The sequence below is a fragment of the Panthera onca genome, chromosome A3, assembly GCF_046562875.1.
Source record: "Panthera onca isolate mPanOnc1 chromosome A3, mPanOnc1 haplotype 2, whole genome shotgun sequence".
Lineage (NCBI taxonomy): Eukaryota > Metazoa > Chordata > Mammalia > Carnivora > Felidae > Panthera > Panthera onca.
In genome coordinates, this window is record NC_138341.1 from 61,722,748 (window position 1) to 61,735,369 (window position 12,622).

The following is a 12,622-nucleotide window of genomic DNA, read 5'->3' on the forward strand; positions in this document are numbered from 1 at the left end:
TGTGTGTGTGTGTGTGTGTGGTTTCTCAGGAGTTATGCGAGTCAGATAGTTTTCCTTAAATATACGATGATTTGCCTCATTGATAAATTTGCTTTCTTGTTGATAACCTCCATATCCTTACATGTTTTAGGTGCTCACATTTTCTGGGTATTATATGAAGGAGGCTAGAAACACTTTATATAATGTGGTGGGATGGGGTGGGGTTGAGAATGTATTTCCCCTTTCTCTCTCTTTGGTGCTCTAATAATTGTGCTTTTGTTTCTCCAACCACAGCCGAACCTCTTGAAGCCATTCTTACAGATGATGAACCAGACCACGGCCCTTTGGGAGCTCCAGAAGGGGACCATGACCTCCTCACGTGTGGGCAGTGCCAGATGAACTTCCCATTGGGGGACATTCTTATTTTTATCGAGCACAAACGGAAACAATGCAATGGCAGCCTCTGCTTAGAAAAAGCTGTGGATAAGCCACCTTCCCCTTCACCAATCGAGATGAAAAAAGCATCCAATCCCGTGGAGGTTGGCATCCAGGTCACGCCAGAGGATGACGATTGTTTATCAACGTCATCTAGAGGAATTTGCCCCAAACAGGAACACATAGCAGGTAAATGAGAAGCAAGGAGAAAAGCTGTTTGCATGTTTTCTTTTCATTTTCAGAGGTGCTGTAGCCAAGCACTCAGGAGTGGTGAAGAGCTTTCTGTATTTCTCCATGTGACTGTCCATGACAGCCCTGTAACGTTAAAACAATCATTCCTATTGCTTACGTCCAGAACACAAAAAAAATAAATATTTTCCACTTCACTGAGTCAGATATAGGTGGAATAGGTACACACACCTGATACCCTGTCTCTGGATCTGTTGATGCTGAATTTCTTTCCTTTTTTTTCTCCCCTTCTCATTTTTAAGTGTTGAACCTTAGTATACCTGGCCCTGTTTCCAATGTCCATTTCCAGCCATGGTGACAAGTCAGAGGCGAAGTGGCCATACAGGCATTTTGTAGTTTGGCCAATGACCTGTTTGAGTCAGAATACCTGGTCAGACCTCCCTAGGGGTGCTGTTAGTTCTCAAGGCTTCTGCGAAGGAGGGTGGGCTGACAGGGCGTTTGGGACTGGGTAGAAAGAGTTAACTGAGCTTCAGGGCTCGCCTTGGATCCATATTGGCTGTCAGCCCGTATGGGGCTGTAATTAAACACAGCCCCGTGGTGGGATGACACCGTGACCTTGACTTTAAGATGCCATTTTCGACTGGCCAGGCCAGAGTAGAGAGGGCAGTTGCTGAAGCGCACAGACATGCTTACTCGAAAAGTTTAAGGGCATGTTGGAAATTTCAAAAGGTTGGTTTGACAGGAACGGCTGCTCCCTGCAGCCTGCCTCCTCAGCTAAATGATAAATGCTTCTCTGTGCTCTCTCTTGTCTCTGATGTGGTTTTGACAGATGTATCTTGATTTTGTTTGTGGTTTACACAACCACATGTCACCCTTACAAATGTCCAGTCCAGACTTCCACTGTTTCAGCTATAACACAATGTAAAAATTCTCTTGGAAAAATACATACACATATTCAACAGCTCTCCTTCCTTTGGTTAATTTTAGCAGAGAGGTAGTTAGGTGTGTGGGTTTCTCAGCAGCTCATGGGAAAAGGAATTAACGGCTAGCAGAGGGACTTAAATCCTTACCCTAAGTGATAAGCAGCAACATTATATAGTGACCCTTAAGACATTTTTTTGTGAAACCAGAGTGATTTAACACACAAGACAAAGTGAATGCAGAGTCTATGGTGACAAAAATGCTAAGCCTGCTGGTGGTTCCCTTTCTTCTATTTCCCCCTGCCCCCTCCCCCAAAACGCAGAAGGTTTATTCAGTTTTAGGAAAGATAGTGCATATAATCAATTGATTCACTGGAACTTGTCTTTCTGACCTCGTTTGACCACAGAGTTGAACTGTAGTAGGTCAGTGGTCCAGAGGGAATTAAATGTCGTATTATTTCTTCTTCCCGCCCCCTCTGGAATTTGATCATTAAAATCAAACGTGGCATTTTCTTTCTTTCTTTCTTTTTTTTTCCCCATGCTTCCTGCAATAACACTCAGATACTTTTCCTTTAGTGAAAAGAGAAATCTGTACCAGGGAAGCTGCATTTACAAAATATTTTTCTAGAATTCACCGCATTTAGCTTATGTGACATGTAGGTTAACATTTTATCCCCCCCACCACACACACAAGTAGGCAATGGCAGTGACCATTTCCATGTGCTGTCTTGTGACTGGAAGGAAAATGTAAGGCATGATTAATGAAGCAAGAGCAAGCGGAAGGGGATTTGTCGTCTTCGGAGATCCAAAGCCTTTCTAAATCACCAAATATGGAGTAACACTTGCGTGATGTAACATCGTATTTACATATCGGGCCGCTCGTTTAAAAGACAAAACACAGTGTCTGTCAAGCAGGAATTAAAACCACACTTCTTACTGAGGTCCCAAATAGGTTATTCACTCTCGGATTAACCAGCTCCAAAATTCTGTGCTTCTGTACTTAGAAGAGGAATCTAAAAGCTGGGGGTGGGGGGGAAGGCACTATAGTGATAGCTTTTTACTATTATAGTTGTGAATGTACATAGAGAAAGAAAAGATATTTTCCTTACCTTCTGGTTGTCATAAAGGTTTTTTGTTTCTAAGACCCAGTATAATAGCAGAGCCCAGAGAAGCACCCCCTCCCTGCCCTGCCAAAAACAAAACACAGAAGAAAGAAAAAAGAAAAGAAAGCAAATTTAAAAGATGTTTTAGAAGGCTAATACTAAATAATTTCACTGAGATGAAAAGCGTTATAAGGTATCTAAGATATTCAATGGGTGCACAAATGTAGCAACCCAGGTGAGGTAAACCTTTCATGCACAAATAATTACAAAGCCTTGATTCATTTCATTGTGTTTAATCACCTGTTCCCACCCTGGAATTGGCTGGACATAAATAGCGTGGTCACATCTCAAAGCGAGATGTCAGTAACTAGAATCATGACTTCTCATAATTCACAGTAATGAATTAAGAGTTTCCTATGGTGAAATTAACATTCTACCATCGCACATAAATTAAGATGCCCTGGCCCTCAGGTGTCTCTGAAGGGAAGTTCTGGAAGACGGCTGTGCACACTACCAGCCCATTTCTCTCAAGCACGCCTTTACAATTCCAAGTCTGCTTTTCTTTTTATGGCAAGGAAGGAAACAAAAAGAATAATCATCCAGTAGATATTTGAATTGTGTCACAAAAAGAAAGGAGAAGCAATGCTCCATATTAGTAGAGAGATCTATTGATGAATCTCTAGAAGAATATGTTTGGCAACCACATAAAAGGTAGTCATTTAAGTGCACTGTGTAGGAAAGGCTTTATTAAAGTGATGTAAGTTGGATTTGAGCTCCCTGTGTGTTCTGTGCCATTTTATAGGCAGGAAGCAGGAATAAAACAGTGACAGATTTTCTTGAGATAAATAAAGCTTAGCATTGGGGCCTTTCAAATAGGAGAATAAGGTAGCGTTCTTTAAGTCTTCAGTAAAGTGATCTGCATTTTGACTGGACATAGGCCGCCCGAAGAGGAGTGTGTTTTGGAAAGGGTGATTCTTTTTACCTGGCGTATAGATGGCTACGAGCTTCAGCACTTCACCCATGTACATGTGTGTGTTGTTCAGGTTGCTTTTTTCATTTCATTCACATATTCAAAATACTGTGTGGCTGTGATCCAGTGAAACCATTGACATAGTACTAATTTAACTGGAAATGAGCAGGTCATATTGTGTGGGGCCCAGTTCATCTATTTCTATGTCAGATACTCACCATCAGATGTCAGCAGCCTGTGACTGGCAGTCAGGGCTTTTAACAGGGCTGTTGCTGTGTTTTGTAGTCTCATCTTTTATGATGGGGGAAATACTCATCAGAGATTAGTGAATGTGAAACTGCTGTTCACTTACAGAAAAGGCCAAAAGTATTATCCCACAATGTCAGATTTGAGATTTTGGCTTATGACACATGGAAATCTTTAAATTAGGGTTGGGCTGTCGTGAAGTTAGCTTTTTAAGAGAATGGGGGAGAATAGGACCAGTCTTATCAAATGTACTCAGATATACTACTATTGATATATAATATTTTTCCTCCTTAAAATCATGAACATAGACGTCTATATCAGGATATTTAAAAATGAATTTGCTTAGGCAATATACTTCGTAACTAGATAAAAATATATAAGACAGTTACTCTAATGGAGGGGGAAATAGTAATTCAAAAACAAACATGTCAGCATGTTACTTAAAGGTAAATCAAGTATAATATACTTAACGCTTTTCGGAACTTAGCAAAGCAACTTGCCTTTTCTTTTTGTACCCATTCTAATTCTTTCCTAACTCAGCATGAATTGGGGATGTATTTGTGTACTTCATGGTATAATTGTAAATGAGACTATAAATTATAGTATCCTAATATGACTACTTATTTTTAATTTCTCTTTATTTGTGTGATTCTGAATAAAAACCACTGACTTCTGAAGTGAATTTTTAGCATGGCAGCTGAAAAAGAAAACAACAAACAAACAAACAAAACCCCAATATACTGGTGAACATTTTATTTACCTTCAGTATGCAGAGAATAGAGAATATTGTTTCCTTATATATATCTAGGATTTTCACTGGGAGCCTGTGTTTGTGAGGCCACTACCCAAAGACTCATGTTCATGAGTCTGGGAGTCCTATATACAAGCTGTATTTGTAAATAAGACCAAGAAAGGTTGTGAACTGGCAGCTTGGATGTTTTGTCAAAGTACAATGTCAGAGAAACTCTCTCTAAGACAAATTGTAAATAGAACTGTCACAGTGATTGCATGATTGAGCCACAGAAGTGTCTTACAATTGTTGGCATTGTCAGAGGACTTTTGAAAGCTTAATTAAACACAGTGGCCCGCATGGCTGCTAAATTTACTTCGGAAAGCCAAAAAGGAAAAAAAAAAGTCTAAAATGTGGAAGATTCCCAAAGATCTCAAAGTTCTTCAGACATTACCCTTCCGGTGACACAGAAAAGATGCATTGTGCATTTTCCTAGTTGTCTTTTATAAATAATAGTTTTGAGAATAGGGCCACGTGATATGAAGATCATCCTGTGTGTGATGTGGAGATTGTGTTAGTTTTTCTGTCTCCTGCTGTTACAGACAGTTAATGTAAAAATGGCCTTTTATTGGAAACACAAATATGTATTCACTTCAAGAACAGGAGCAGAGGGGGAAAGTTTCCCTCCCATTCTCTGTGTTCATTCTGTGAGATCTTAAAAAAAACAGTGCTGTAATTTCTTAAATCACTCCATCCTTGTATTGCAAGTTGTGCCTTTTACGTTAAAGGATCTGAAATCTGTTTTGCACACCTTTCTCCTCGTGCATGTGGCATTTAATTGTGGAGCTGCCCATGGGCTGGAAAATGCAACTGGGTGTAGAAACGTGCAGGCAATGTCAGGACAGCGAACCTTAAGCTCAGGGAAGAGGAGAGTTGGATGCATATTAATGGCACATTTTCAAGTCCTGGAAAATCATTAATTTCACACCACAGCCCCCATATAGTTTGGCTAATGTGGGAGGACTAAATTGGAGCATATAACTAACGTGCAAATCCTAGGGAAGCATTTTTCACAATTTTGTGATTTCTTAAGTGAAAGTGTTTAATAAAGGAGAATGGATGAATGGTGGCTTTTCAACACTAGTCAGTGAGAAAGGAAGAAAGTTTGGCTTTCCTTGGGGGAAAACATGAAATTGAACCAAAGTAGCACAGCTAGGGAGATGCACCGAGATCACGGCATTCAGTGTTAACTTAATTTAATGGACTTTGGTTGGTCTGTTCACACCCTTTACTGCACAAAAGAATCATTTGACAAAATTTACCCCTAGCCCAAGTCTGTTTTTACATACCGTAGTACCAGCTTTATGCAGTAAAAAGCACTTAGCATCAAACTGGACCCAGCCTGGCACCTTGCCACTTTTTTAGCAAGAGATTTAATCACCAAGGATCTTTAGTACCTTTCTGCTTGTTCAGATTTCATTTGGGTCATGGTTATGTCAGCAGTGTTGTTATTACAAGGATTAAAAAAGAAAAAAGATTTTAACTTAGTGCCCATTTTTAACATTGTCTCAAATCAAGCAGGTTTTTATTTTATGTGTCAATTTGGAGGACATTAATAAAGTTCATAAATATGTTCAGACTATATAATTTAATGGATAATAACCAGTATTGTTATTTGTAATACAAATAGAAAATTGGCCATTGTATCCCTCCCTCCTCTGTCCTTTCCTCCTCCCCTGGTAAATAAGCATCCTTAAACTGCTTCTCTCCTTTACTTCCAGGGTATAGAGGCTCTGGCCAATATCAGTAAATTTACCTTTGTAATTTGCCATGTAGTTTTTACAACAATGACCTAATTAATTTGAGCACGAACCATATTATTGCTACTAGAGTCATTTTCTGTCACAAACTTAATTTCCAGGAAATGTAACCTGACGAATAAGAATGCTTTAGCTCTCCTAGAATGCTTTAGGTCTCCTAGAGACCAAAGGCAGATTTAAAATAATAATAATAATAATAATAATAATAATAATAATAATAATAAATGCCAGCATTATTAAAGCCAGTATGCTTGATGCCAAACTCACTTTGAAGCCAGTAAACATCAGACTGTATTTCTAATCAGTTTTAGAATGTAACGTATTCCATATTGGGTTCACTGGAATCTGCCTTTCTGCTTTTTACTGGCCAGCTGCACTCCCTATGCATTTTTAAAACATTTCAGCAAAGGCTTTTGCTGTTCTTAGCAGGGTTAGTAACTTGGGGTCTATTTCTGAGCTCATTCGTCATTCTGCGATGGCATTGAGTTAGGTTGGCAAGGGAAGGATTTGAAGCATGGGGGGTGGTGAGGTCACTTCTGACCCCAGCAGGGAATAGGTGAGCTTCATTTGCCTTTACAATAGACGCACAGTTACTGCACCTTGGAGGAGCTCTCAGGTGCCGCTCAGATGGGCGCATGTAAATGCCCTGTCAGATGCGGAGCCGGAATATTAATGCCTCTTCCACCACCGCACCATAATAAAGCTGTACACAGCAAGCTTAATATGCAGCTAGTCTGGGGAATTGTGTAAACTTAGGTAGCCCAGTGTGAAAGACAGCGATGTAAAAATGCTCGATATGCTACAGTTTCCATTCTTGTTCTCCTTTGATCTATGGCAAAATGAAAACATCATCCTTTCCTCCTCTTGGAGTTGTCTCCCCAACTCTGCCACCTCCCAATCCACCACCAGAATTTTTTGCATGTGTGGTATGGAGAAATGCGACATAATTTGTTTCGTATGGTTAATTACAGGCGTTTGAATATTTAAAATTTTAAATAGCCGCTGTTCCAGCTTTTCCTGTTAAAAGTATGTGATTTGAACAAAGGGAATACAGTGTAAATATTTGTGGTGATTTGCAACACCCCTCTTTCCCCATTAAACACACACACACACACACACACACACACACACGTGCACACACACACACACAGACATTCAGTTTAGATGTAGTGCTGACTTAAAAGGCTTCTGTACCTTCATTTGTACTTAAAAAAAAAATCAACTCTCAACTGGAACTCCATTAAAACATTTTGCCATTATTTTTGAGTCCACTGTTGCTTGAGGTTTTAAAGAGGATTTTTATAATGTGTTCATTTAACAGAATCAACAGCTGTCAGAACCAGTTGTGGTAAATCCACAAAACGTACAAAGAAAATACACACGTTTCCTGAAACAAAACACTTGGAAAAACAAGCTGCCAAGAACTGGCGAATGAGAAGTCTGCAGACAGGGAGCCGGAGTGTTTCATCTCTTGGTTCACCCTGGAGACTGATGTGAGCGGATCTGATGCAATGCCCTGGAAGGTTTACCTGACCAGGTGCCTGCTTTGAGGCAATGCACCGGGCAGGAGGGCTGGACGGGGCTGCGAGTTGCTCCCTATTCTGCCCTCCTTTTTTCTTTTTGATCTCTCTACATAGATAAAATACCAAGTTCATAGAGTGCTACACAACAAATTATATCCACTAAAGGTGAGATGATCAGATTTAAACTTCCTGTAAAAGAAGCAAGAAGGCGCCTAACACACACTTTTCCAGATAGGGTTGGCAGCGTGTTATGCAGAATTGAATCGGCCCCGCCAGGAAATTCCCAGTGGGACCCTGGAGCAGGCATGTTGATGAAGGGGATACCTGGGGACCTCTGGTCACTCACAATGAGTTTCTGTTTGTATCTTCACTCTTGTTAGCCTTGGCGATGAACAATTACACCTACAATTTGATCTTAGTTTTAGATACAGGTGAGTCCGCTGATTAAAAACTCCCATTAAAATGAAGAATGGAATAATTGTGAAGTCCACGAAGGTGCTTTCAAAACAAACACAGGTGCTGTTGTGTCCCCCTCCCCCCCCCACAATGCTCTCTGGTTTCTGTTTTCTTTTTGAATTTTCTAAAAAAAAACCAAAAAAACCAAATAACACAAGGAAGCCCCATGCTAACCATCAGGGCATTTAAATTTATATTCATCAGTTGTTCATTTTCTTGATATGTAATGATGTATAAAAAAAGCTGCAAAGAAATCACATCTGTTAATTTTTGGAGAAATAAGGTGTAGCTTGGGTTCTTCTTAACTTAGCTGGAGTACAAGGCTCTACATGCCACGTCTGATCTCTTACATTTTAAATATGGAGTTTCTCTTTTTGGGCCAAAAAAAAAAAAAAAAAAAAAACCTGAAGCATTTCCCTTTACCGACTCAGGGGATACCGTGATTTCATGATTTATTTACATTTAGGGGGCAGCTCACAATGAGCCATTTACTGCTCATCTTAGCCCCCTCCTCCACAAGTCTTCGAGTTCACAGTTAAAACAATACATTAACCAATGTTAAATTTTAAATCTCATGAGTTTCTCTCTCCTACTCCATCCCATCCTAAGATTTAAAAAAAAAAACAACACAACAACACAACTATTCTTTTACATTTAAAAGTGAACATTGGCTACTGAAGAATGATTTAAAGACTGAGAAAATTTTTAATAATAAATCGTAACCTTCTCATGTTATGTTTTTGTTATGTTAAGGGGAAAAAATCAATAAGGAAAAATTTAATTCTGATAAAGATACTCTTGGATCTTTGAAAACAACTGCTGTCCTTTTAACTAAAACATTTGAGCAGCTTCAAAGACTATGTATTTCTTCTGATCTTGGAGCTGTGTGACTGGTAGCAAGAAAGAAAAAAAAATCTTATTCTACATACAAGTGGATTGCTTAACAAGTCTGCACAGACACGTACTTGTTTGTACAATAGAGATAAAAATTCCTGTATAAAAATAATTCAGCTGCTGACAGCAGGCATTGTTGTTGGACCTGTCTTTTGTGCCTGTCCCAGCTCTGGGCCCCCTCTCCCTCTCTATCTGCTTGGGACAGCTTGCTGCCTATAGACTCCTGACCAGAAGTTAATTGCTATACATTAAATATATAGGTATTGTATCTAAAGAGGAATATCTTGAGCCTTCCTATATGCATTCCACTCTACTTTCTGATGTGATTGCAGTACCGCCAGCAAGAGGGTGGCAGGCAAACGCTCTAATAGGGAAAATGACTTGAAGGCAGTTAAGGGAAATTTGGCCTTCAGGTCCCATTTGCTCTGCAGTGTAGCATCAGTTTCTAAACTTTTGTTTTTAATCTAATTCTGATTTACTCTGTCACATCCCATATCAACCCTCATTGAACTCTACTCATGTAGAGTAACATTAGTGTCAAAGGGAATTGGTCAGGACTGTGGACCTGTGGCTCATACAGATGGTTGTGGATGTGAGTTACACACAGCTCTGCGTTGTTTTCTTTCTAATAAACGTCAAAATGGGGCACATTTCTGAGCACGGGCCGTGGATAAGAGAGCCAAGGAATGAGGGATAGTACCTGGATTTTTTTTTTTACCCCCTTCTCCCTTCTCTTTCCCACTTCCTTGGGATACCTGCATTTCAGGTAGTAAGATCGACTTTAGGAAAACGTCTGAGGCTGGGGGTTGTGGGGTGGGGATGGGGGGAGAGTGGCAGAAAGAAGTTACTCGCATATTTTCAGTACGGGTTCAAACACAGTCACCAAAGCAGAGTCTTCTGGGTCCAGGAGTGGAGCAGTATGCACGGGCACGTGGGCTTTTCAGAGCTGTTTGTTCCCAGTCAGACTTGTACGCCAGCCGAGCTGGGACTTAACATGGGCTTTTCCCGGGGCTGGGTGTATGGGATGGGGCCCTAGGAGGCATTCACTGGGAATTCTCTCACAAGAATTTCTTAAATACCATGAGGTGAATAAGGTGTGAGTTAGCATTCAAGGTGTGAGATAGATTCTCCTCCATACTTGTCACTGGGAAGCATGAGAATCCAAATTCCCACTAGGCTCTGTAGTAACTCGGGTGGGGGGGGGGGTGGCGGTGGGTGGACATCACAACTTTCTGAATGTCAGCTGATGTCTGCATGACCTGTTCCTCCTGAATTAAATGCTGCCAGTGCAGGATCGGAGGGGGGGACCCCCAGGAAGAGAACTCCCCAATGACAGGCTTTTCACTCCCCAGAAGTAAAGCAGATCTCACTCCCCTGCCTCATATCCTCTCCTTTCTTGTTCTTTCCCTTTTGGAAGCAGAAACTTCTAAAATGAATGCCACTCCAAGGCGACGAAAAAGCTGTTTTTATACCACAGTGGATGTTTACACAGGAGACTCAACTTGAGGGGAAAAAGGCTTTTTGGGAGGGTGGTGGGACTCGTGTTAATCTGTTTTGTTGGAGGACTGTGCAGTATATTGCCTGTGAGCAACTCTGGGCTGTTTTTGATAAATTACCATGTTTAGAGATAGGTTTGGCTCTTAAGGGCTTAGTTTTATGAACAAAGTCCGTAACGATGTTTGCATCCTCTGTTTGTCTCTTAGCCCCCTTTGGCTTCACTAGAAGCTCAATGTTTAGTTTAAGCTCAGTCTGGAAGATATAACAATTTTGCATTAAAAAAATGAGGAAATCATAGGAAGAAAAACCCTTTGCTTTTTGGATGAATCTTACTGATAATTTGCTAAAGCTCATTTGAATTTTAAGCACTTCTTTAATCTTCAAAGGCTAAATTGCTTTATGAATATGCATGGTGTGGGCAGACTTCAGTTCATTACCTAGTTGTAAATTCTAATGACCATTAGGTCCTTCCAGTAATTGCGAATTGTTTTGCATTTTTGATTGGCCTATTAACATGTACATTCGGTGCACATCAGGCTGGCCTGTCAGCCTGCTGAAGGAGAAAAAAAAGGTGAAAATTGTTTATAGCACCAAGATTCTTAGATTTTCAATCTTGCAAAATTGATGATGTAAAAAAATTAAAGCAGTGTTTTTTCTTCTCAAGATTGAAAGTTCACCAAGAGATTTGACATATTTAATTTACATGATGACTTTGCACTCCTTCATTAATGCAATTTGCATATGAAGCTGTTGTTAATCACTTTTGATCATGTTTTGTGTATTAGCTGCCTCAGTGGCTCTCCTCCTCGGATGCCCCAGTAGAAAGGAGCAAAATGATGCATCTTCTTGCCAAGTTTCCTTTAGTGAATTGAGGAATTAGAAGTCTAACCTTGAGTAATTACATATGTTTTATCCGTTTTCTTTTAACGTTAAGTACAGTTTGTGGAAGTGTTGGCTGGAAGTCGTTCTCATTTGGGGAGAAGGCTGTAAAATTTAAGTGTGTGATTGAGGCACATCCCGATCTGTACAGAAATATGCACTGCCTGTCCCTGTTCCCCCCACGAAAGTTGTCGGGCAGTTGCATTGTTAAGCGGCTTGGTGGCCGGGAGACTTGAATTTTCCAGCGTATTAAGACATCAGGCTTCTCCTTTGGAAGAGAGAGGGCTACAAAGTACATACCTGTGCTACAATGCTTTGGGTTTCTTCTTTAAATATGTGCCTAGCACCTCTGCGTCTTGGGCCTGGGCTTGGCTGACTTATTTACCTTTGAGCTCGAGGAAGTCTTCCTGTGGCCTCGTCCAGCTTCTGTTCTCAGCTGCTCGGTCTGTGTCCTCCCCTAGTCACGAAAGTCAGTCATGGTCTCTGGGCTCCTGGGTGCCTCCCTCAAGGTACACAAGTGCCCTGGTTGTGAAAACAAGGTGCTAACTAACGGTTTCCGATTTTTGAGAGCCTGTGATTTTGGTATTTGCCTTTGCTGTTGAATAGCCTGTGCTGTATTATTGATGCTCATCTTTGGTCTATGAGTTTATCACTGGTTAACAAGCAGAATCAGAACACTGAAACTGATATTCTGATTAAAAGGAATGTTTAATGAAAGAAAATAAATTGTGATGGAAAATGAACAGTGTGTAAGAAACGTAACTACAATTTTAACCTCCGAGGGACCCTAGCACTGCCCTACCGTGACTTCCATCCATACCATGCTAAAAGCATGCTTCAGTTCAAAGTTGTTAATATTCAGCTGGGAAACAGTATCCAGAACACAAATAAATTATTAAGTGCATGAACTTTTTAGGCAGTAAGATGAACTGATGGGGTCCATCTGTGAGATCCAGGGGCTTTTTATTTGTGTGTGTCGAG

The 12,622-nt window shown here is 40.5% G+C and overlaps 1 protein-coding gene across 18 annotated transcripts in view; it reads left to right on the forward strand.

The window, feature by feature from the left end:
* BCL11A (BCL11 transcription factor A) overlaps nucleotides 1-12,622 on the forward strand; it is a 165,074-nt gene that overhangs the window by 71,863 nt on the left and 80,589 nt on the right. For all 18 annotated transcript variants that reach the window (XM_060605209.3, XM_060605241.2, XM_060605185.2 and 15 more), the window contains one exon: nucleotides 274-603. In XM_060605209.3, the coding sequence (XP_060461192.2) occupies nucleotides 274-603 (330 nt within the window). The remainder of the gene's footprint in view (nucleotides 1-273; nucleotides 604-12,622) is intronic.